Here is a 23,808-nt window from a genome sequence, read left to right on the forward strand (position 1 = left end):
GTGCAGGGATGATTAGCAATGGGAGTTTTCATTGGCATCAACCTGGCTTCCTATGTCACAACCAAAACACGCTCAGTGGCACCAGCTTACCTCAAAGTGGTGTGACGTGACCTAAACATACATCAAATGTTACCTGTGTCACACCTGGCTGCCACTTCTCTGTGGCCTAATCAGCACCAAGGTGTGAAAGATGTGGGCTGGATGGTGGCATGTTGGTCCTGACTACCAACAAGGATTTCTTGCCTTTATTTCTGGGTGGATCTCCACTCCTTCCAGAGGGTAATCAGTTTATTTATTTCAGGCCAGGGGTGACAACTTGAATAAAATATTGGGGCAGGGACAGGTAAGCCCCACCCTACATAATCCATCACAAAACATGGCACACTCACTATTTGAATCAACTATGTGACACATCAACCGGGGTGGGGCTCAGCCCCCTTGAATATTTTATAGGAGAGGCAACCTTGCCCCCCAGGAGTTGGCTCCTATGTTTCAGGTGCAAAACTGTCTCTGCCTTGCTCGGCTGGAGCTGAGCACACTTTTAAACCTTTTGAGTTCATCTAGGCGGGACGCGGATGGCGCTGTGGGTTAAACTACAGAGCCTAGGACTTGCCAATCAGAAGGCTGGTGGTTTGAATCCCTGTGACGGGGTGAGCTCCCGTTGCTCGGTCCCTGCTCCTGCCCACCTAGCAGTTGAAAGCACATCAAAGTGCAAGTAGATTAATAGGTACCGCTCCGGCGGGAAGGTAAATGGCATTTCCGTGCGCTGCCCTGGTTCGCGAGAAGTGGCTTAGTCATGCTGGCCACATGACCCGGAAGCTGTACGCTGGCTCCCTTGGCCAATAAAGCGAGATGAGCGCCGCAACCCCAGAGTCGGCCACAACTGGACCTAATGGTCAGGGGTCCCTTGACCTTTACCTTTAGGTGGGCTACAATTCTATCTCTTCCTGAAGGCTTCCCCCTCACTGCATCTCCCAGTGGCTTCTCTTGAAGAGCAGGACAGGCCTCCTTCGCCTGGAAATCCCTGGACCACTTTCAGGCCAGCCCGGCAACTCCGCGCCCCGCCCCTTTCCCACACGAGCTCGGCTAATTGTCCACTGACCCGCCCTCGAGCAGGTCTTTGAGTGACATCACGCGCAGCGTCTCACCGGAGCCCCTGACGTGGGCTGCTGCGGCATCCAGTCACCCAAAACGGGGTCAGGCCGGAGGTGGCTCTGGCCGGCGGGCGGGCGCGGTGAACGAGCAGGGCGGGCGCGTCCTGGTGGGTGTGGGCGCCCTCCGAGCTCGGGATAAAGGGCTGCCGGTGGCCAAGGAGGCGAAACAGAGCAGCGCCTCAGCTCCCCGGGCTCACCAGCGGCTGCCACTCGGAGGCGGGAGACCGTGCTCATTCCGTGCCGCTGAGGGGGGAAAAGGCGGGAGGCCCCCACGTAGCCAGAGCGCGGGAGAAGTGGCCGCGCTGAGGGGATAAGAAAAAAGGAGGGGGCGAGAAACTTGGACGAGCCAAAGTTTGCAGCAGGCGCCTGCTGGCTTCTCACAGGCCCCGAACCCGCCATTCACCTCCTCGGTGGGATAGGAGCTGAGGGGAGAAAGCGCGCTCGGCTCTCTCCTGAGCCGCGTATGCACAAGCGAGACCCCAGAGAGGCCCGAGGTAAGAGCTTTGCTTCACTCCGGCGAACTGCCGCGCGCTCGCTCGGCATCCCTGCCGGGAAATGAACTGCAGTTCTGCCGAAGCGCAACGGGGGGAGACGTGAAGGAACGAGCCGGCGACGCTTCTGCCTCTCTCTCTCCTCTCAGTGCCTCCTCCCTCCCGCCCTCCTCGATAGAGATCAAGGTAGCCAGCGGAAAAGTCACGCTCGCAGGCAGGCAGGCAGGCAGGCAGGCGATCGAGTAGCGCGCGGGGCTGCTTGGCACTCGGGAAACAAGCACGGACGGGGCAAAGGGAACGTTTTTTTTTTGGGGGGGGCGGCGGCGTGCAAAGCTCATGGACCGTTGAACATCTCAAGGATGAAGACCAAACGTGGCGTCTTGCAGGATTCCGAGCTGTGATTGTTTAGTAGAAGGGCAACTAAAGTTTTCTTTTTGAAAGTTTCTGAGATAAAGCGCTCTCTCCACCCCCCCCCCACCTCCCTTCATATGATAAAAACTCAGGAAGACCAGGGAGCCGGTCTGAATGGTTCCTAATGGGCAAAACCCCACACTGTTTAAGATGGCCATATGATGATAGGTGGGAGGTAGCAAATTACAGCCGTCACTGACATTTTCTTCAATAATAAACGCGCTCTGTTTCTTGCCCACCTCCCCCGCCCCCCATCATTTGGTTCACAGCTTTGAATGCAGGGGATGCTGAAACGTTTATATGGTTGTGGCCCCTTTCCAAGCTAAGCAATCCTGTGTTGATATAAATTAAATGATGTGCACTCCATTCATTTCTGTGAGAACTGCCCTCTCTGTTCAGGACATCTACTAGAATCATTTTTAAGAGTGTCAGCAATACTCCAAGGTGACTATTTATTGTAAGGTAGAGTAAATTTAGGCTGTAGTTTATAGATTTTGAAAACCTTATTATAATTTGTTGTTATGCTGGGCATTGAAAAGATTTTTTAAATGTGTGGCAAAGCCTTTTCACCAGACTTGTGGCATGATTGAGCCAACATTAAGTACTTTTACATTTTGGTGGGAGAGTTAAGCACATGGATTTCAGTGAGAATCAGTGAGATATGCTGCACAGCCCTATGCACATTTACTCACAAGCAAGTACTTCAGTATTTACTGGGGCTTCATCCCGAATAAATGAATTTAGGACATTTGGCTGGATTGTGCTTTTAATTCTTAATTTTTATTTTTAAATCTGACTCAAAGCTAGCTTTCTACATGATCTCTTGGATGTCTTCTTATGTTTATTTTAGGCTCATCATGCATCTTGAAGTTACAAAAATATTTTTAGATGAGCTTATGAGGGCAGAATTAATCTGTTAATTCTATGAATGCCTGTGCTTTCATGGAGAGAATGAGTTTCTTTCATGCAGGCTCGCAACTGTGCCTTCAGATAGATTTGTACAGCATCCTTCAGTTCATGAGAATGAAGATAAATTATCATCTCATACATACAGTATAATTGTTGGGTGTCTGCACTAGTTGGCTTCTTAGACAGTCCCCTAGCTACCACACTAGAACCCTCCTCTTTAAAACACAGTTTCACTTTTGTTGTTCACCAAATTAATTCCTAACTGTACCTTAGCTTCAGAATAACCTCACTCTCTTTTGCTTTTGCAGTAAGTCAACTTGGAAGAAGGCTTTATCTTGGAGTTAACCCAGAGGAGTTTTTTAAATCATTCATCATGAAGAGTGTAGTGGAAGACTGCTTCAGAGTAACTGCCTTGCTATTCATAGCTCAAGCAGTTTCTGCTATGGTACTCCCCAATGCAACACTATTTGAGGAGATGCTAGAAAAATACATGGACGAGGATGGTGAATGGTGGATCGCCAAGCAAAGAGGGAAAAGAGCTATCACTGACAGTGATATGCAAAGTATCTTGGACCTTCATAATAAACTACGGGGTCAGGTGTATCCACAAGCTTCCAATATGGAATATATGGTAAGGATGCATTGCTGCTGGTTTGCAGAAAGAAAGAAATAATGTAATAGTTTGCAACACTGAACAACATAGAAATACTGTATTAATTACTTGGCATTTCTATGTTTTTCAAAACTTGCTTCCTATTTAACTGTTTGTTTGTGGTGTTATGAGATTAATGAAGTAGGGTTTTTGTAGACCCAACACTTTGTTTCAGAAACTTCAACTTCAAAATGTTTATTCGGCTTTACGCCCATCATGAAACTCAACACAACAAAAACAAATCAAATAAAACAGCGGACTCGTACAAGCCACAAATAGTATAACACAATTCACGTCTCACAAGGACAAATATTGGCCATTCATAAGAAAAGATTAAGATTAAAATTAAAAAAAAATTTGCACTCCACTAAAATCAATATCCGATGTCGTTATAAAAAATTCTTACTTTCTTTGTTTCAGAAAGATTGAAAGGCTTCATCAATTCCAATTTTTAAAACTATTTAAATTATTTTAAAGGAATGTCTTAAACTAAGGGCATAACCCAGCAGTTTTAAGTCCTATTGAACTGAGTGAAGAAGACTTCTAGCAGGAAGTTAACTCTCCCGTTGAAATAACGGGGACCTTGAACTGCTTAATTTTGGCTGACACACATAATGTTGGACAGTTCCTGAAAATTGCTGTAGGAGCCATGTGTGCCATACCTAAGATCACTTTGCAGCCATCTGGAAAAGCAAGGGTTTGCAGCCATTTACTTTTCAGATTGGCTTTCCCCTCAGAAGGAAGCACTACTATTTTCAATGGGCCTAACTTCTGTTGTACTGTAGCCCCTAGCAATGCACATGTCTTCCCCAGGTCTTTTATAATGAGGTTAATTTTTCTGTGAGCCTTTTTTGTGAAAGCTTTAAAAACCATTCTACCAACATGAAGACTTATTTTTCCACAGGGTGGCTGGAGACAGGAACGAAACCTGATTCTCCCAATCATACCAAAAGACATACTGTTAGGATACATGGAATTTGTAGTTTCCTATTACACCCAACTCAGTTTTTGGAACTGGTGAAACCAGTATGTAAGTTGTAACCCAAGAGCACCATTAATTTTCTGGTGAAAAGGTTTGGGTGCATAGGTATGCTTTGAGGAAGCATCAAGGTATCATCAGAGCTCCAAGGAGAGGCTATTCCATAGGAAGGGGACTGCCAAAGAGAAGGCCCTCCCACAGGTTGCCATTAACTGAGATAGGGGCACAACCAAGAGGGCCTCCAAAGCTGAGTTCAAAGCTCAGGCAAGGCAGTATCCTGGTTCCATGTTCCAAGAGCTCTATGTTAAAACAGTCTGGAACTTGGCCTGCTAGCTTACTGGCTGCCGGTAACCCTCATTCACCTTGGTAGAAAGTGCTGCTAGCCAACATAGCCATTTGGGCTTCCAAAAACAAAGATGAATTACTCCCCAACTGAATACCTGTTCCTTTAGGGGGGGTACAATTTCATCCAGAAGTGGCACATTGCTGAACAACTTCCCTCTTGCCAGGATTCTGTTTCAGTTTATTGGCCTTTATCCAACCTGTTACTGCGTCTTGATTCTGGTTCAGTACCTACATGGCCTCATCTGATGCAAATGTAACAGAGAAATAAAGCTGAGTGTCATCAGCATATTGTGGACACTGTGCTTCAAACCTTTTAATGACCACTCTCAATGGCTTCAGATGATAAATAACATTGGAAACAGGACAGTCCCCAGTGTCACCCTATAACACGAGGGGGCTGAGGTGCAGTCATCCAATGCATTTAAAATACCAGTTCTTCAGATAGGATCCAAACTACATTCAAACTCCCATCTCACAGAGTAGGTCCAGGAGGATAACATGGCTAAGGGTATTCAAAGTCACTGAGAGGTCCAGCAAGAGTAACAAAGTTGTACTGTCCCATCTCCTGGTAAAGAATAACTACCAAGGTGACCAAGTGTGATTTAAGACCAGGATAAACCTGTGTTGAAATGGGTCTAGAATAATCAATTTCTTCCAAGTATTCCTGAAGCTTGCCTGTCACTACCCTCTCAAGCCTAGGAAGGGAGAATCTGTGACCAGGCAGTAGTTATCAAAAACCTCAGGGTTCAAGGTGTGGGTTTTTTTGTTTTTGTTTTAATTCACATTAGCTGAATTATCTAGGCTATGATACTGCTGTGATATCAATAGTGGTGAGAAGAATTGGTACAATGAGCATCCCTGCTGCCAAGCTAAGGCATGAGGGTGGTTGTTACAATTTTCATATCATTGACGTTTGGAAGAGTCGCATGCTACTAGAGTGGCACAGAAATGGTTTCCTTCTCTCCTAACCGCATCCTGCTCTGGGAAAGTGTGTGGCTTGGCTGAATGGGGAAAAAAAGAAATTACCTTGGTGTAGCTCACTGTTGTCTACTCTGACTACCAGAGAACTCTACAGGGTCTTGGGCAGAGGTCTCTCATATCATCTGCTACCTGATACTTCTTAACTGGGCATGACTGGGATTGAATTTCCAGTAGAGCATCTTTCTTTGATTTCCATGCCAGCTTAAATATGATTGGCTTGGATGGAGTTGAGAAAGAGGAAGAGGTGGCTGATTGTGTGTAGTCAGGGTTCTTCTGAGGCTCTGTAACAGAATGCAGATTGAGACATTCAGCTAAAAATCCAAGATCAGGCACCAAGTGCTATCATGCAGGGGTTTTCTTTTAGTGGGCATATACTGTATATCAGCCTATGAAACAATTTGAAAGGCACTCTACATGTTTTAGGCATTCACATTTTAAGGGCATGCACACGTTTTGTGGTGAATGACTTAACATTATGTTTAAATTTCAGAAGCTGTTATTGCTTTTTTATAGTCAAGTTTAATGTATTGTTAATATATATTTGTTACCATTACCACACCAAATAAACAGAGGAAAGCATTATAAATGGAAGAAGACAGAGAGCTCCCAGACAATGTCTGTTTTCTTCAGTGATCATAGTGCTCTGCATGTGACTTGAATACTGAAATGCTGGTTTGCTATGTGCTCTTGATATAGATGCTGAAAGTGCCACAAGTCATGCTGATTGTTGCTACTGAAAATATATTAGACAATATAGGGAACAGCAGTTGTTGTGTGAAACAATGTCTCTTCCATAAGGTACTTGCTGATGTTGTAAACTGCCCTGTGATCCTGAGATTGAAGGGAGGTATAAAAATTTAATAAATAATTACAATAATTTGCTTCTTTGTTAGGATTACCTTCATTGAAGAAGCTAACACTTGGAAGTACTCTGTTATTCAAGCAGCATGATCAGTCATATTTGCTACTATTTGGTTGGGGTTCTGTTATGCAGCCAAAAGTAGAGATGACACAAGTAGCAGAAAAGGGGAACTTGTAAAAGTGAACTCCCCTTGTTTGATCACTTGCAATGAGTTGTAGATTGAGCAGCTATCAATAGGTCCCCCTTGATTTGCACATTGAGCGTTCACTTCAGCAGTTGTCACCATCTTCTCTTACTTTGCAAAGAGTCATTTGAATGTATTTGAGGCAAAATAAGGGGTGCCACCTCCCAGCATCCCCAGTGACAATTTCTTCTTACAAAAGGTGATAGCACGAAAGCATGCTCTGTTGGGGAGCTGGAGCTGCCACTCTTTCTTCTGCCCCAGGTAAGATGGGACAGGAGAAAAAGGAGGCGGCAGAGGTGGGAACAATTCATGAGCACCCATGAATGATTTGTGTGCCCTCACTTGGAACATGCACAAAGGATTTAGCCCCTTCAGGGTTAAATGAAGGTACACTTGTGCACCTGTATTCAGTGGGTTAGAGGGTTACAGGTGCTGTCAAAAGATTCATATAAAGTCTACAAAAACATTTATTTTTGAATGAATGAGAAAATTATTACTGAACACTGAAATTTACACAATCACTTATAACATTGTAACTTACCAGCATTGCATTTGTAAACAGGATCACAGTGCCATTGTTTTATGCAACACAAGTAATAAGTTCTGTAAGCAACAAACTTTAATTTGATTCAGATAGAGCCTTTCTGGCTACAGTGTTGCCAGGGATATGGGTGGAACTGCAACTTGTTAAAATGTGACAATATGGCAGTGCTGAATTTATGAGCTTTTTCTCTAAGCTTGCTCCTGTCATGTATCTCTTAATTTGCAGAAAGTGGATGTACTTTCCAAAGGATAAATGGAATAAGTAGACTAATTACAGTCCCCACAAGATCCCCAGTTTATTAGAGTGCCACAGTTCTACTTGTTCTCAGTTCTGTTCAACATAAGTGCCATTGCTTTCTTGATGCAACTAAGAATTCCCTGGCTCCTGACCATGTGCTACTGAGCACAGTGTTTTGCACAATGTTTACTGGAGGGTAACAATAACGCATGGTTTTTACAAATTTCATAGTGATCTGGTTTTCTCTAGGATGAAGGAAGAGAAACAACTGTAGCATCAAGTTACAGTGGTGCCTCGCAAGACGAAATTAATCCGTTCCGTGAGGCTCTTCGTATAGCGGTTTTTTCGTCTTGCGAAGCAAGCCCATTGACAGTTTAGCGGATTAGCGCTATTAGCGGTTTAGTGGCTTATCAGCGGATCAGCTGATAAGCGGCTTAGCGGCTTAGGAAAAGGGGGGGGAGGGGAAAAAACCCGCAGGAACTCGCAAGACATTTTCGTCTTGCGAAGCAAGCCTATAGGGAAATTCGTTTTGCGAAGCGCCTCCAAAACGGAAAACCCTTTCGTCTAGCGGGTTTTCCATCTTGCGAGGCATTCGTCTTGCGGGGCACCACTGTATTTCCTTAAAAAGGCAGTGGTGAAGTAACTGAACCAAACAATTAAAAAAACAGAACAGTTAGTACACTTTTGACTTCAGTTGATATTTTATTGCAGTAAGGAAGTGAAAGGTCAAGTAGAAACATGGAGTCAACATCTTAGCATCTAGTAGAGTGGTTGAGACTATCCTTTACCTGCTGCAACATGCTACACACAGGCTGCAACCCATCTTTATGGTTGTAGTTTTGTTCATATTTTCATTATTTGAAAATGAAAATGAAGTCCTGTAGCTGGAAAGGGTTGAAAGGGAAAGGCTTCAGGGGCTTAAGATGAATCTTATAAAATGCAGCAGAGAAGGCATGAAAAAGACCTCAGAAAAGGATGAGACAGGTAACTGACAGAAGAAGGCATTGAAGAAACATGGAAGAAAACAAGAAAGTAACAAAGATCAAGCACGAAGAAAGTAGGTAGGATCAGCTGTGAGACTAGCAGAAATAAGGAGGAAAGGGAAGAATGTGGGGAAGTCACAGGGGCTTAAGGAAAAGAAACAGATGAAGATGTGGCTAGAGAGAAAGGAGGAAAGGAAAAGTGAAAGGAGGAGGAGAGCTGGAGAAAGCAAGAGGTCATTGGAGATAAGTAGGGTGGTCAAGTGTCCCATGAGTCTTCCATTTGAAGGGGTGTCAAAGAAAGTAATCTGTTTGAAAGACTTGTCCAGTCCAAGGACTCAGCTACATTGGTAAAGATAAAACGCTTTATATGTGTTATAACACTGTGACATCAGATGGAGCTGCGGAGTCCCATCTTTCGCCAACGGAATTTCTCTGTATGACGTTTACAACACGTTTAACTGAATTGCTTCTTTGATGTGTCTAGATCCAGCCCAAGACAGTCACAGGTTCAGTTCAGGAGAATGCTGATGTGGCCTCACATGTTTCAGTAGGGAGTAATTACTAAATATTATAATAATTATAAATTAGCGTGGTCACCTTTTATGCAAATTTGTGTCCTTTCACCCTCTTTTTTGCTGACGTATTTCCTGCTTTTTGGTGATGTGTTAGTGACAAAAGCTACTGAGTAGGCAAGGGAAGTTGCTTCTAGCACTATTTACTTAGTGATGCCTCATCTTTCTATACATATTTACATTGCTTGTCAGATATAATGAAGGTTTATAGCTGAGAGGAGTTGAAGGGGGGAACCAAAAAAAGGCCTGTTCTAAGGTTAACAATACAGTATTATATGAGTATACTTAGAAGTAAGTCCTACTGATTTGGATTTACTGCCAGGCAAACTGATATAGGATTGCAGTCTTAGTAATCCTATACTTACTTCTGAGTAGGCTTGTATAGGATTGAACTGGAAAAAAAGGTTTCCAATACAGTGGTACCTTGGGTTAAGTACTTAATTTGTTCCGGAGGTCTGTTCTTAACCTGAAGCACCACTTTAGCTAATGGGGCCTCCTGCTGCTGCAGCGCCACCAGAACACGATTTCTGTTCTCATCCTGAAGCAAAGTTCTTAACCTGAGGTAATATTTCTGGGTTAGCGGAGTCTGTAACCTGAAGCGTATGTAACCTGAAGCATATGTAACCCGAGGTACCACTGTATGCGTTCCTACTTATTTAAAATACTTTTCATATTTTTCTGCTTTCTTTTCTTTTCTCTCTATATTTATTTCATTTCATTTTTTATTTACAGTATCTGTACCCTGCTGTTCAGCCAGAGCAGCTAATATAAATTCAGTAGTTTCAGAGACACCTAATGAACACAATTCCCATTTTCAAGAACAGAGGACTATGGCCTGTGGGGCGTTTTAAGTGGTTGGTTTTCATAAGTAGAGCACTTAACCAAGAACCTAGCTGGAGTTTTCAAAGTGAAAATGCTTCCTCTCTAGCTTTCCACTTTCCTGCTTTACTTCAAAGCTTGGCGGAAGTGCTCCAGATTCCATGCCTTCACCCAGAGGCTATTGACATGGCATCAAAGGGCTGAGCAATGTCAACTTATCCTCTTATTCTTATCTGGAACTTTTCATCAGTAGATTCTGCCTTGTGAAAGTGGTCATGAGGGCATGTAGGTAAATCTCTGCTGTGATACTCAAGGATGTATAGTCTTGATGTAAAGTTTATCAAAGTGACAACAACAATTTTAAAACAAAGAAGCATTCTTTCATTTATCTTTCATTTTGTGCATTTATTTTCTGTTAAATTCATTTTAGCAGTATTGAGGGCTGCAGGCTTTAAGTACATGTAATCAGTAAAAAGGTAAAGGTAAAGGTACCCCTGCCCGTACGGGCCAGTCTTGACAGACTCTAGGGTTGTGCGCTCATCTCACTCTAGAGGCCGGGAGCCAGCGCTGTCCGGAGACACTTCCGGGTCACGTGGCCAGCGTGACGAAGCTGCTCCGGCGAACTGGCACCAGAGCAGCACACGAAAACGCTGTTTACCTTCCCGCTATAAAGCGGTACCTATTTATCTACTTGCACTTAAGGGTGCTTTCGAACTGCTAGGTGGGCAGGAGCTGGGACCGAACGACGGGAGCTCATCCCGCCGCGGGGATTCGAACCGCTGACCATGCGATCGGCAAGTCCTAGGCGCTGAGGTTTTACCCACAGCGCCACCCACGTCCCTTCATGTAATCAGTACACTAACCAAAATAAAAGATCAAATCAAATGCACACACACATACATAGCTTAGCACAATCACCAGATGTATGTATACCAGATCAAATCAATGTTTCACCTCTATGGAACTTCAGCCAGAGGTTAATTATAGTGACATTTTTAAACCGATGGCACTGAGATTGTGTTCTGGCCATTACAAAATTAGACTTGAAAGTGTGTGAACCATGCCATGCTTGGTGAGACTGCTGGAGGGGTGGAGTTTCAGTGCCCTTCATAGTTCTTGCCCCCCCCTCCACCATGATTTTAGTGGCATAAATTGCACAAAATAGTCCAAAGTGGGCATAGTTCCATAATTTGTAAAATTCATGCAGCTTTCAACTTCTTTTTGGCACTCAATTTGGGTCATTATTTTTTTACTTCAGAGTATATACACATCCATCAGTATAATGCAGATATGTTTTGGACAGTGTGTAATTTACTCAAAGTGGTAATTAGTACTTTGTGTTGAGTCCAGAATTAAGTGCCTAGGATAGTTCTGGTGAAAGCTGACTTCCCTGTCCAGTCCTATGCCATATGTAACATGGGGGGAACTGATGAGAAAGGAGGAATCCCTGCAAGATGGATGGAGACAACTTCATCTAGTGGAACCAGGAGCTTTGAATATTGTTTTAAAAAAGAGCCCAACTATTGGCAATTAGTTTGCAGCATTGTATGAGAAGTTCAGGTAATATATTTTTGAATAAGGAAGCTTCCCATTGTTTTTAAATAAGTGAGAATGCCCCTGTATGCCAGTGATATGTACTCATGTCTGTATATATCTTTTCTAGCAAATGCACACAAAATTTAAGCCCATGACTCCAGGTTCAGCAAGAGATATTCATGGAGGCCTGCTTCTCTACCTACATCTCTTTAGCTGGATCTGGGCATCTAATTAAAATGTGCTGCTTTGCTATGATATTTCCTATCCAGTTTTTGTATCCTTCTTTCACTTATTCATTGTGATTTGGCTTAAAGAATATAGTGGGTTTTATTTTAAAAGTAAAAAGCACCATACTGTACAGTGATATTTACTTTACAAGTCTATTCCTTATATTTAGAATGAATACTGCATTGAGGTTTCTATCATGCCACAGTAAATGTTTACTTTTGTTGGTGCCAACTGTATGCATTACTGTCTTTACCAAGTATGAATCTTAGCTCTTTTTAATTTACTTTACAGGTTTTCACATATTGCTTTGGAAAGGTTTTCTTTGTGTTCTGTATGCCACTCCAAAAGATTCTGTGATTCTTTGGCCCACTTCAGATTTCACATTAAAACATGGATTAAAATAAACTATGGTTAAATCATGCAAATACACAGTGTATTGGTGCTCATTGCTCAAATGTTTCTGGGGTGCTCTTTCTCCACTTACACTGCTGCTATGCTACAGATGACACAAGCTTGCCATGCCATGTGAGCTGGGCTTGTGGTACGTCAGGGTTCATTTTAGTGAAAGAAGCACTGAGCTTGGATTCTCATGATACAAAAAGCCACATTTTAACTGATCTGTCTGTCAAGTGAGGGCGGAGTGTAATGGGAACTTTTGAGCAGTGTGCATTATTAGCATGCTGCCTGTTCACATTTAACCATAGTTTATTTTAAATTATGGTTTAATGCAATGTGCACACCAGGCCTTTGTCTGAGACTCAGGATACTGATTAGAAGTTGCTTGTAGAAGTATTTCGGAGTACAATTATGAAACCAAAATCAGTGACATTTCTGGTAAATTGTTTGAAGATTATTTTATAAGATAGTTGCATGTTTCTCAGGGTGAGGCATCTGTCTTGGGGATTGGTCTTGAGGCAGCTGGAGATATCCTTTTTTCACATTTTAATTCATATTCAAATCTGATGTACATATTCAAATCTCTGTGCAACTTTGTGTCATACTGATTTCTGTGAAAATTCACAAACATTAAGCTGGTTGTATTTCCACATGTGAACTTTAGCAAACTGAACAGAGCTTGAGGGTTTAGTATGGAAACATGTATCTACTGATAACTATTAGTTATTGTACAATCATACTAATATAATTGCTTGGATATTTGTCTAAAATTAGGCTACAGTGGAGAACATCACTGATATATTAGAAACCTGTGCATGTCAGAATATTGTTTTGCAGCTAGTTCAATCTTTCCTTGCTACACTGGAATAATTTAATCACTGTAAATGGATTACAAATTAGTTTTAACTTTGTAACTGTGATTATTTCTACATCAACAACGACCCAGGTCATATCTTGTGTAGAGATAAAGATTCCCATTCCATATTATTTTAGGTGCTATTTAATTGTATGGTTAATGTTAAGTGGTATTTAACTTCAAAGATTAAGAGGTCTGTATTTCCTTCCTTTTATAGAGAATACAATCCCAAAACATTTGTGTCCACCTCAACATTAATTGAGGAGTTAGCTAGTGGAAATGAACTGAGCAACTGTGCATGGATCAGTACTCAGTGAACAAATACCTTATTTGCACCAAGCTCACATGCAATGCATATGTTTCAACTACAGTAATGTAGTTAACGAAAATATACGTAATTTTGCCTGCATTTAAACATATAAAAGAAAGGTAGATATTTTGCCATGTAGGCAATGTAGAAAACAGAATATTATTCTAATTATTTTAAAAAGTATAAACCTTTCAGGATGACTTTGAATAATCGATCCACCCTCAACAGTTCCTCAACAGAGCCAGTGTGGTGTAGTGGTTAAGAGCGGTAGTCTCGTAATCTGGGGAACCGGGTTTGCGTCTCCGCTCCTCCACATGCAGCTGCTGGGTGACCTTGGGCTAGTCACACTTCTCTGAAGTCTCTCAGCCCCACTCACCTCACAGAGTGTTTGTTGTGGGGGAGGAAGGGAAAGGAGAATGTTAGCCGCTTTGAGACTCCTTTGGGTAGTGATAAAGCAGGATATCAAATCCAAACTCTTCTTCTAAGGATGTATGTGTTCATCTGTCATGAGTGAACACAAGAAATGAAATGCTTCATCAAAGGCAGCTTTTGCAGTGCTTTGGACAGTTGTACTTCATTATTCACTGCAGAAAATGGATTCCCGCTAAAAATCCCACTTGACCACAAGCATTGCCTTACTTGCTGGAATATACTATAGGAAGATTACCAGTGGGATTCTCTATATATGTCCACTCAGAAGTATGCCCCATTAAGTCCAATGGGGCTTTCTGCCAGGTGGTTGCTATAGGATACATTAATTATTACCAAAGTAGAAACATCTCCAAAAAAAGTATGTAGAACAGTGAAGGGGGATCTGTAGCTCATCAGGTGTTGATAGACTACAACTCCCATCACTCCTGATAATGAATTGTGCTTGCTGGAACAAAAGGGAGTTGGAGTCCAGCAGTATCTGGAGGGTCACAGATTCAGAATCTCTGCTTTAGAAGAGCATTGTACAATTTGTTGAAGCATCAAATTTCTTGAATTTGTAAAAATCACTAGTTTAAATTACAAAAACCTTATCATTTCACTGGGTCAAAGTCAGTGTCCGATTTGACATATGGACTAACTAATTATGAATTCTAGTGATACCACTAATTTCAGTACAATCTGCTTCTCAGGTTAGCAAAGTGGGAAAAAGCTAATGACAACAAATGTGGTATTAACAATTTAGATGCTTGATAGTTGAAATAATCTTTATGATATAAGTAAACTAACTTCCTTGCAATTTGGAATCTGGCAACCAATTCATGAGTCCAAAGACAGATTATTGTGAAAATATCGAATCTTCAGGGGATCCAAGACATATCTGGAAAAATGTATGAAGGATATCTTGTGGCTTTCCATTCAGGTGTCTCAGTTTAGGCCTTGATTACAAGAATGAACTTTTCATTCCAAAGTCTTGCTTGTTTCCTACGTCTTTGTAGGATAAATACGATCAAGAACTCTTTTTTTTTTGCTGCTTATGACACATAATGTTCTAGATTGTGCAACTTGAGTAATAAAAAAGCAATCATTGGAATGGATTTGTAGAAAACCAAAGTAAGTACAAAGCAGAGGGGGAGGCATAGGGGGCAATAAATGAAAAGAATGAACATTGTCTTGTTAAGCAAGGTCGGGTGAAGGGGGCATGATTCATACCAATCAGTCAATCAAAGACTTATGCCATAAGTATTGCCAAATGAAGTCCTATTTCACTGGGATAAGTGGTGTCATAGGTTGTTTGTTCATGTGCATCACAAAATGTCCCTTTTCATAAGCTTAAAACACTTTCAAACAATTGCATTTTTCCTTCTCTCCCCACTTCCTCAAATATAGACATGGGATGTAGAGCTGGAGAGATCAGCACAATCCTGGGCTGAGACATGTCTTTGGGAACACGGTCCTGCAAGTCTTCTTCCATCCATTGGACAGAACTTGGGAGCACACTGGGGAAGGTATGAATAATTATATTTTGCAAATGATTTCACACAGTGTAAAAAAGCCCCCACATGTTTTCCTTTAAAATTTCGTATAAACATTGTCTCTGTTGATAACTGCAGCGGCTGTTTGAATTATTTTTGAGTTTTGTTTTGTTCCTTTTTTGTAGATATAGACCTCTAACATTTCATGTCCAAGCATGGTATGATGAAGTGAGAGACTTCAGCTATCCTTATCCTCAAGAATGCAACCCTTATTGCCCTTATAGATGTTCTGGTCCTGTATGTACCCATTATACACAGGTGGGTATGCATTATTCTTCCCAATATCAACAGTGATGTAATCAATTTGAGAAGTTTTTGCTTTGGATATAACACTAAGCCAGGGATTGTGTTTCTTTTCTTCCACTCACATATGGGAAAAGCAGGCAAAATTGGCTTATTCATGGTAAGCCATTAACTGTGGTTTACCTTGACATGTGAACTGGCCCAGTGTGTCATGAATTCAGTTTAAAGAGACAAGTATAGAATTTAGTAATGAAACATTCAGAATTCATTTTAAGCAAGTTTTGTTTAAAGTGACACTTAATATTATATATTATATATCCATTCTGCTTTTAAGAGCAAAATAATTGCATTTTTATGCATGATCAAAGATAATAACTGTTTTATTTTATTGAGATCAATAGATGATGTAAATAAGTGGAATCCCGTCAGAATCCACTCATCCTAGCAAGAGATCTGCAGTATATATACTTTCCTCGACTATTCAGTGTGTTGAACTTTAACTATATTAATTTTTCTTCTCTCTCTATGACTGCAGTACTGCCTGTATATATATTTTTAAAAAAGTTTTCTGGATAGTATTATAATATTCATTTGTTTTGATTTGAGTCAGGCTTTTAACTGTCTTTCTTTCGTTTTGTCCAATAGGTGGTATGGGCCACAAGTAGCAGAATAGGTTGTGCAGTTAATTTGTGCCATAACATGAATGTCTGGGGACAGATATGGCCAAAAGCCATTTACCTGGTGTGCAATTATTCTCCCAAGTAAGTATATATGACAGATTAAGAAGTTAGCTATGGTACATTGGTACACAGAGATAGGTATAAAAGAACCCCAGTGCCATTTTTTAAAATACAGAAAAGCTATTGGGAGGGTTACTTTGGGAGGGTTGGAACCCGTGGCCCACCAGATGTTCTTGGACCAGATGTTCAGCCCCAGATTTGCCCCAGCCAAAGGCCAAATGGTTAGGAATGATGGGTGTTATAATCTAACATCTGCAGGACCAAAGATTAGTAGTCATTCCTGGACTATAGAAATGACAGAGGTGGGTCTGCTTTATTATTTCCCCACACAAGCTGCTTTTTAATCTCATAAGGTACACATGGGTTTGTGACAATTTAACACCCCGCTCTCCCCACCATCATGTTTCTGTTCCATATTCCCAATCCCTAAGGTTTCTTTTCTTTTAGTGTGGGGGTGGGGTGTCTGTTACATTTATAAATATATCAGCCACTCCCCATGTGGTTGGATCTTTAAAATATTACCCCAGCCGCATGGAAGCTGGTCCCAGAAAATGTGCCTGTTACACATAATTAAACCTTGACACCTGTGTTTATTTCGAAAGGACAAAGGAACTTTTTTAATTAAGCTTTCAATTTTACATTTCAAAATAAACATTTTACAAACTTTAAAATATCCAATGACTTCCCTTCTTCTCCTTCCATGGTTCATTTTATGTATCACACATTCCTGCATATTTTGCTATAACCATTCACATCAGTTTTCCACTTTTACATCCATCAAAAATTATTTACTCTGTTGAATTTATCTTAGTGCTGCCAGCATTTTCAGCTGTATACAGTTATTTTCAATAAATGTTTTCCACTCTTTTTAAAATGTATGTTCTTCTTGCTCTCTTATTCTCTATGTTAAATGTGCAAGTTCTGCATATTCTATCAACTTAAGTTGCCAATTCTCTTTAGTTGGGAGCTCGTTCACTTTCCAGTTTGGGGCTAACAAAACACAGGCTGCAGTTGTTGCGTACATAAATAACCTTTTGCATGCCCAGTCGCAGACCCCTCATCCCCAGGAGCCAGGCCCGGATAAATAAGACACAACACAGCATAGTTATGGGATTAAAATTAGGTCACAACTTTATTAAATTTCAGATGTGGGAAACCTTGGCTTAGGCATTGGGCGTGTATCCATCTCAGCCCCCAACTGTGGTCTGAGGCTAAGAAGGGACAGACAGGAATTATGGGGGACACTGCAAAACATGTGTTTACGCAGCTGCCCCCTTCCAGTTCTGGGAGTTTGACCATACACCAAGCACTCACGGTCAGTGACTCCCAGCATAAACCCCTCTAACAGGGCCCTGCTAACAAGCATTTTCAAATAATTCTCTTTCAATGAATAAAGGTAAAGGTAAAGGGACCCCTGACTGTTAGGTCCAGTCGTGACTGACTCTGGGGTTGCAGCGCTCATCTCGCTTTATTGGCCGAGGGAGCCGGCGTACAGCTTCCGGGTCATGTGGCCAGCATGACTAAGCCGCTTCTGGCGAACCAGAGCAGCGCACGGAAACACCGTTTACCTTCCCGCTGGAGTGGTACCTATTTATCTACTTGCACTTTGACGTGCTTTTGAAATGCTAGGTTAGCAGGAGCTGGGACAGAACAACGGGAGCTCACCCCGTCACGGGGATTCGAACCGCCAACCTTCTGATCGGCAAGTCCTAGGCTCTGTGGTTTAACCCACAGCACCACCCAATTTCAATGAATAACATTCAGTAAATTCCAGATCACTTTTCCAAAGCTTCTCCCAGAGGTTAAGATCTATATTGTGTCCTATATCTATTGCCCAGTGTGTCATTGGAGCCTTACCTTGCTCGTCTTTTGTTTCCCATTCTTATAAAAAATTATGCATTTTAGACAGAAGTTTATCCTTATTTTGTAAGAGTTCTTTTTCAAATTGTGAGCTTTGGTCCAGAAATACATTCTTTCTATCTAATTTAAACATGTCATATACCTGGTGATATTGCAACATCTGTAACTTGGCTCCTTAAGTATTCCGTTGATTTCAGTTTGGGTCCCCCCCTCCCTGTACAACCCAGAAGTTCACTGTAAGTCACCCATTGTCTGTCCACAGACAAAAGGAACATTTAATCTATTAGGTAACAGAGAAAAATCAGACTGAATTTTCTGTTTTGAGTTTCTGTAATGTGTTGCATTGTTTCTAGTGGAGCTTTGACCCAGTGCAATGGTAACACGTTTTGAATTTTGCAAGCTCTAACCTAAATCTGTTTTAGTCCAAAATTACAACATTCCAAGCATTCTCGAAAATCTGCCAGCTCCATTTATATACACAATCTGCTCATTTTACAACAGATGATTAGAGGGGATTTGATTGGCAGCAGTTCACCTGCATTATGGTAATTTTGCATGGTGTTAAATAAGGCTGCACTCGGCTACATTCTTCCTTGGCTTTGGAACAGCATGGGCAGAGCAGACCTATACTCCAAATTTTTTTGGTTTGGGAGGGGAGGGAGATATGGCACTACTGTGCTGGCAGAATGATAGTCACGTACTGTACCCAAAGGAGTGGAGGGACAACCATAAAGTTCCCATAAGGAGAAAAATAGCAAACACCACTTCTCCCTCCCAGACACATGGAAACACCACCAAAATATGCTAATGAGGAGCTGTGCCAGACAGGCGCTTGCATGACAGACTTGGAGGGAGCCAATGAATTCAGATCCCAGGAGCAGACCCACAGCACTCTCCCCTGAGTTGCTGCACAACTTGGAAAATTACACCCCAATGCTCCCTTTCCACAAGGGCCATTGGCACTCACATAGGCAGAATCAACACCACTATTGTGAGTCACCAATGATCCTTCCAAGCAAAAGTTTGAGTCTCCCTTGTGTGGCTCATGATCAGCATTTCAGAACACAGCACACACAAAGAGAAGGAAAAAGATCCCACACAACGCTGTACCCACATAGCTTTCTGGGCAGGAAGCCTGCATAAAACACATACAAAGAGTATGTACCCCAATGTATACTCTCTTCTGTTCTCATTAGGAAAAATAAAAATACCCCTCAGTTTGGCCACTTATCAATCTCAGCCCTCATTTGTGAAATCAAGCAATTTCTTCTGTACCTTTGGCTCTACCAGCAGGAAGGATAATCTTCTGAGCATGTTTCTGGGGATTAGCTATATATGTTGCAGCTATAGATCACGTTGTCCTACTTACCAAATGCATTAATTGTGCCTGCAGCTCAATAAAATACTATATCAAAAGCTTATTAAGGCCAGAGAATACATGTCTCTGCCCTCCCTGCCCCCAGGCTATTTAGGGTAATGCTTTGGAAGCAAATCTACCATTTATGGCATGTCGCCATAGCTATAGCTGTGCCACTCTTACAGCACCATCTAGGAGGTATGACTTGTGCCCCCGAAAAAGCAGTCCAGGTGAACCAACCGCCCCAGTTGGGTGAGAGGAAGTTTCACAGACACAAGTGCCTGTGTCCTTACTAGGTCAGTGATAGACCTTTTAAACTGTGCAAAACAAAATATCATGAATATATTTCACTAAATAGCATTTCTCCCCTAGGGGTAATTGGTGGGGGCATGCACCGTACAAGCATGGTCGCCCATGTTCTGCATGTCCACCTAGTTTTGGAGGAGGCTGCAGAGAAAATCTTTGTTATAAAGGTGTGTATTCAGCAAATTAAATTGTATCTGCTGCCACTTTTCTTGGTATCCAAGGGAAAGGGAAGGGATCATTTGATTCCATGGGAATTCTATGTGTTGGTCAAAGGCTTATTTGTATTTTTTACCCCACATGAACTGACTTTGATGGTCAGAAAAACATAATGAATATTTGGCTTTAACAATTTGTACCAAAAAGCTTTTGCAAATCGACACCTATATCATTCCATCTTTTAAGAAAGACCAAAAATCATGCAATGAATTCATTAACAGTGCAAACCTATATATTTCTATTCAGAAGTGAATCCTACTGGGCTTACTTTCAAGTCAGCAAACATTGAATTGCAGCCTAAATTTATCCTAATTCAGAACCTTCTGAACACAACACAAGGCATTTCCACACTTTCTATCTGGGGATCAAATGTAGCATACAGTGGTACCTTGGTTTGCATATGTCTTGGTTTGCATACCTTTTGGATTACGAACACGTCAAACCTGGAAGTGTGTGTTCCAGTTTGCAACATTTTTTTGGATTACAACTCATTTTTTTTTTTTATTACAAACAAAATTTTTGGGGAAGCCCCATTGGCGAAAGTGTGCCTTGGGTTACAACCTGTTTTGGTTTACAAACAGACCTCCGGAACAGATTATGGTTGTAAACCAGGTACCACTATAATTGAAGTGCTGACCAACATGTACTTATTAGAATGTAAGTAAAGGTCTTCCCTGCGTAGAACTGTGCTTGAATAGAGTTTTTTCTGTGTAATCTGGAATGTTGCCTTTGCAAGCTTCCTGAGTCCATAGAGCAGGCATGGAGAAGCTATAGCCCTCCAGATGTATTTGGACAACAATTCCCATCATACCTGGCCATTGGCTGGGGTCAATGGAAGTTGGAGTCCAACAACATCTAAAGGGCCATAGGCTCTCTACCCCTCACTACTATAAACTGGCTCTCTACAGACATTATAATGAACCACGTACCGTATATTGAGGAAAAGCCTGTACCTGTGATGCTGCCTCTCAATGCATCTTCATTATCTCCAGATTGAAGAGGATAATCTCTCATTGTGTCAGCAGCTTTGCATCCTAATACATTTACTTTTGTTTGTAACCTTCACTTAGTGACATGATAGTAAAAACAATTATCACAAGCCAGCCAGTATTAAACATTTTCAAGTCCCATTAATTGTAGTGAGAAATATTTACTCCCAGCAGGGCCTGGAGGTTCTAAGTACTAAGCTGCATTTAGTACTAAGCTGCACACAAGCTCCATACAGTGGGACTTACTTCCAAGTAGACCTCCATCAGATTGCTTTGGCTTCCTGGTGGCCAGTTACAAGGCATACTTGCTATTCCATTTCTGATTCACAGGAATTGACTGTTGTTTAAAAAATGGCATTTGTTCCATTTGTTTGCTATAACAGAAGGTTCAGAAAGACGTTACTCTCCAGAGATGGAAACCAATGAGATTGAACGGCAGCAGTCACATGTTCAGGATTCATCACAAAACCGATTAAGGTCACATGCAGCATCTGATGACGGTGACAGAAATGAAGTCATAAGCAAACTACAAATGTGTAAGTCAATTTCATCTTTATCATCGGTTTCATTTGGTTGTTGGATTTTTCTAACACTTTGGGACACTGAAATAATAATGGCCACTTTCTCCCCCAGCTCAAATTGTTTCCTGTGAAGTACGGCTAAGGGACCAGTGCAAAGGAACAACTTGTAATAGGTAGAGCATCCTTCCAGTTTATCCAGAATCCATGGGATTACATGCATTTTTAAATTTGATTGTTTTTGCCATTATTCTCAGATCAAACTGTTTTCCTCCCTAGGTATGAATGTCCTGCTGGCTGTTTGGACAGCAGTGCCAAAGTAGTTGGAAGTGTACATTATGACATGGTAAAAATATTATAATTAACACTCACTGTAGCACCATTTGATTACATTTTTTTTATCTAGGAGGTTAGCTAATGCACACTATCATTGACAAAACATTATGTAAACAGAACTGGGTGAAAAGCAAGCTAAAATTGATAGAAATATCTGAGGATAACTGTTTGGTGAGACTTTACTCATTATCTTTAATAGCATAAAACTGAAAATGACTAATTGATGACTGACTTGCAGTGTGCCAGAATATAAGAAAAATACAAGAGTTTGCTTTGGAATAGAGGTGCTTCTCCTTTTGGAAACGTCATGGGGGAAATAATTGTTTGGGTATGGATCTTAATTTCTGTTTCTGTGTTTTTCTATCATAGCAATCAAGCATTTGCAGAGCTGCAATACATTATGGCATCCTAGATAATGATGGTGGCTGGGTTGATGTTACCAGGCAAGGAAGAAGAAATTATTTCATTAAATCCTATAGAAATGGAGTTCAGTCAATTGGGTGAGTAAAAATACAAATATTCAGCCACAAATGTTGTAGGTAAATCTCAGGTTTTTAATATATTAGCCTATAAGCATGGGACACGGGTGGCGCCCCGTGACAGGGTGAGCTCCCATTGTTTGGTCCCAGCTCCTGCCAACCTAGCAGTTCAAAAGGACGCCCAAAGTGCAAGTAGATAAATAGGTACCACTCCGGCAGGAAGGTAAACTGCTCTGGTTTCACCAGAAGCGGCTTAGTCATGCTGGCCACCTGACCTGGAAGCTGTCTGCGGACAAACGCCAGCTCCCTTGGCCTATAGAGTGAGATGAGCGCCGCAACCCCAGAATCGTCCATGGCTGGACCTAACGGTCAGGGATACCTTTACCTTTACCTAAGCATATTTATATATATAAAGGTAAAGGTAAAGGTACCCCTGCCCATACAGGCCAGTCGTGTCCGACTCTAGGGTTGCGTGCTCATCTTGCTATAGAGGCTGTGAGCCGGCGCCGTCCGAAGACACTTCTGGGTCACGTGGCCAGCGTGACCAAGCTGCAGCTGGCGAGCCAGCACCAGCGCAGCACACGGAAATGCCGTTTACCTTCCCACTATAAAGCGGTCCCTATTTATCTATTTGCACTTAAGAGTGCTTTCGAACTGCTAGGTGGGCAGGAGCTAGGACTGAACGATGAGAGCTCACCCTGCTGCGGGGATTCGAACCGCCGACCATACGATCGGCAAGTCCTAGGCACTGAGGTTTTACCCACAGCACCACCCGCGTAATTTATATATATATATATTTTAAAAAATCAAAACCAATGTAAATCCTGTTTTTCTGCTATATAAAGCTGCTTTTATAATCAAGTTTTTAAATGTTGTGAAATAAAAATATATATCCTGAGCAGAGATTTTGTTTTACCATATAATACTTGTCACTGTTTACTGTTATGTTGTAAGATAACATAGTATCTATGAACCTTGAATACTAATCAGAAAATTACTTCAGTAGTCATCTCAGTCTTTCTGAAATCCTCTGGTCTTTTGAAGTAACCTGGCTGTCACTCCATTCATCTCCCCAAAATTTCTGCATTATAATTTTTGCCATCTCTTGTTCAGTCAGTGGAACTTTAGGCTGAATCAACACAGTAAAGGATCCTCCAGCAGGTTTAAATCAATCACTTGACTTTGTGTTGGATGCTCTTAAATGTTTAGCACTTAAATACATATTTATGCAGCCTCATTGAATTTATTTATTTATGTAGAGACCTAAAGCTGCATTCTTATTCAAGCTTGGGAATGAGATGCATTGAAGTTAATGAAATCTGCTTCAGAGAAGACATGTATAACACTACAC

At 41.6% G+C, this 23,808-nt stretch overlaps 1 protein-coding gene across 3 annotated transcripts in view; it reads left to right on the forward strand.

The window, feature by feature from the left end:
* Positions 1 to 1,200: 1,200 nt before the first annotated feature.
* CRISPLD1 (cysteine rich secretory protein LCCL domain containing 1) overlaps positions 1,201 to 23,808 on the forward strand; it is a 28,710-nt gene continuing 6,102 nt past the window's right edge. The window contains exons 1-10 of one of the 3 annotated variants that reach the window (XM_079983132.1): positions 1,201 to 1,648; positions 3,274 to 3,596; positions 15,268 to 15,386; positions 15,539 to 15,671; positions 16,302 to 16,417; positions 19,986 to 20,086; positions 21,508 to 21,660; positions 21,758 to 21,818; positions 21,922 to 21,988; positions 22,348 to 22,478. In XM_079983132.1, the coding sequence (XP_079839258.1) occupies positions 1,618 to 1,648; positions 3,274 to 3,596; positions 15,268 to 15,386; positions 15,539 to 15,671; positions 16,302 to 16,417; positions 19,986 to 20,086; positions 21,508 to 21,660; positions 21,758 to 21,818; positions 21,922 to 21,988; positions 22,348 to 22,478 (1,235 nt within the window). In that variant the 5' untranslated portion in view covers positions 1,201 to 1,617. Of the gene's footprint in view, positions 1,649 to 2,151; positions 2,174 to 2,444; positions 2,501 to 3,273; positions 3,597 to 15,267; positions 15,387 to 15,538; positions 15,672 to 16,301; positions 16,418 to 19,985; positions 20,087 to 21,507; positions 21,661 to 21,757; positions 21,819 to 21,921; positions 21,989 to 22,347; positions 22,479 to 23,808 lie in introns of those variants that run through there. The other 2 variants (XM_079983134.1, XM_079983133.1) reach the window with 2 other exon arrangements.

This window comes from Podarcis cretensis (assembly GCF_951804945.1).
Source record: "Podarcis cretensis genome assembly, chromosome: 7".
Classification (NCBI taxonomy): domain Eukaryota; kingdom Metazoa; phylum Chordata; class Lepidosauria; order Squamata; family Lacertidae; genus Podarcis; species Podarcis cretensis.